The sequence below is a fragment of the Phocoena phocoena genome, chromosome 6 (assembly GCF_963924675.1).
Source record: "Phocoena phocoena chromosome 6, mPhoPho1.1, whole genome shotgun sequence".
NCBI classification, from domain to species: domain Eukaryota; kingdom Metazoa; phylum Chordata; class Mammalia; order Artiodactyla; family Phocoenidae; genus Phocoena; species Phocoena phocoena.
In genome coordinates, this window is record NC_089224.1 from 90,351,805 (window position 1) to 90,354,044 (window position 2,240).

The following is a 2,240-nucleotide window of genomic DNA, read 5'->3' on the forward strand; positions in this document are numbered from 1 at the left end:
GGTCCATGGGAAAATCTTGTTCACTGGGTTCCTTCTCTCTGCTTCTGCTTCATCTTCCATGCAGCTGCCACCTTAAGGTTTCTAAAGCGTATATCTTCTGATGTCATTCCACCGCTGACACCTTCAATGGTTCCTAGCAAACTTCTAAGCCTGTCATTCAAGATTCTCCAAAATAGTTCTAGTTTTAGTTCCCACTCCCTCCCTTCATGCCACACCATCATACCACACTTCTTACACCTGGTCTTCTCCCAGGCGGTATCCTCTACCCTTGAAGCCTTTATTGTTCTCTTCCTCACCCTCACCCCTCCTATCACTGTCTATCAAAACCCTGCCCCTCCCTCCAGCCCGACCTCAAAGGCTATCTTACTTTCTAAAGCCTTTCCTGATTCCCCCAAATGGCATTAACTCTTCCCAACTCTTCTCTCTATGGGCTGCCGTCATCACCAAGTTGTATTCCCTTGAGGACAGCAGCTGCACCTGGATGCTTGCACTCAGATCCCCACGACACCGAGCCTCGGCTGGCACATTTCAGAGTGGCCATTAAGAAGGGAGAATTGGGAGGAACGCGGAAGGAAGTGGGCATTCGCACAAGGAGGGGCAGAGGGGAGCGTGCAGGAGCACAGGGGGTCTGATCACAGTGCCGAAAGCTGACGGCTCAGCTACATCTGCTTTTTGAACTTCCATCTTCCATCATGAGGTCACTGCAGCTGCCCCAGTTCGCTCCTCTTCTCCCCCCTCTTCTTCCTTCTTTCCCTTCCTTCCTTTCTTTCTTTTAGAACATTCATTCTCAAAGAAAGGAGCAGTGCTATTACTACCAAGGAGATAAAAATTAATTCTTTGAATATGAAAAAAACCCTTTAGCTATTACAATGGTGGGTGGCCCTCCAAAGCTCCACCCCACCCAAAGAAATCTTATTAATTTCTCTCGTTAGGGATAATTTACATTTTAATTTATGTTTGCTCTTGGCGGGGGGAGGGGGTGGTGGCAATAATTCTATTTAAAGGTTGAGAAGCATTGTATTAGATGTATTAGAAACACTGTATAAGGTGAGGGGTATAAGCATGATGGGCCTACACACACATATATGTTTTTAAAACCCATGGGGAAAAAAACAAAACCCATGGAAAATTTTTTAAAGGCTCAATTCTTTCATTTGTAAATAATTAGAGGAAATATAAAGTATTGCCACTTCGGTTGTGATTCACTCACATACTGCTTTCTCCATTTTGTCAATAAGAAAAACGAGGCGCAGAGAAATGAGCGTATTCGTTCATCAAGATCTCAGTGGAGGAGGGTCCTGTCTAGTGTGAGCCTGGCCCGTGTGCCAGCCGTTCCTCCCGCGGGTCACATCTCGCCCTGTCTTCTGACCGTGTCCCCTCGCCGGCCCCGCCATGGTATTTCTCGATTTTTTGATGACGACGTGCAGCGGATGAACCAGCGGCAGCTCTATTATCAAGTCCTAAATTTTGGAAAGACTGTCTCCTCGGCACCAGTGCCCCGGAAGGGGTTAACGGTTATAACTGGAAGGGAAAGTCCAGTTGCCGTGGTGCTCGGCGGCAGCACGGAACGTGCATTTCGTAGAGGAGGTTTTCTCTTTCTAGCAAGTCGAGTTGAAGATCATCCCGTAGGAGTGGAAGAAACTGTTGTTTTTAGGATAGAAGGAAGAGAGGTTCCTATAGTTCACCGAGTCTTGAAGATTCATGAAAAGCAAAATGGACCTGTGATGTTTCTGACCAAAGGAGGTAACAGTGTGGTTGATGCCCGAGGCCTGTATAAACAAGGACAACATTGGCTAGAGACGGACGATGCGAGGGGCTTTGTTCCTTACACTGGGGCTGTGACCATCCTCATGAGTGACTATCCTAAACTTCAGCGTGCAGTACTCTTCTTGCTGGGTTTATCTGTGCTGGTCCATTGTGAGTAAGAAATCTGCCTTGCTGTTCCTGGAAGACGCTGTACTTTTTGTTCCTGAATGTTTGGAGTAGATATCGATCTGTGGCTGGTGGAATGGAGAACACATGTTGGCGCTTCTTGGTAGCCCTGGTTTGCATTAAGTTTATGTTTCCACGCCAGAGTACGTGTGGGCGGGTGCATGTGCAGGACAGCGTGCACTCGAGGAGACTTTCAATCACAGAATTCCATATGTTGTCATTGTCACACTTTCGCATTTTTGTACATCAGTGAATTTTTTCTATTAAAAGGTTGAGCCAAAAAAAAAAAAAAAAAAGATCTCAGTGGA

General features: G+C 46.5%; 1 protein-coding gene across 1 annotated transcript; it reads left to right on the forward strand.

Annotated features, from left to right (window-relative positions):
• Positions 1–1,430: 1,430 nt before the first annotated feature.
• On the forward strand, positions 1,431–1,986 carry LOC136124761 (signal peptidase complex catalytic subunit SEC11A-like). The gene is made up of 2 exons (XM_065879559.1): positions 1,431–1,820; positions 1,882–1,986. Exons 1-2 carry the CDS (start codon positions 1,431–1,433, stop codon positions 1,984–1,986), a joined length of 495 nt encoding a protein of 164 aa, XP_065735631.1.
• The last annotated feature ends 254 nt before the right edge of the window (positions 1,987–2,240 follow it).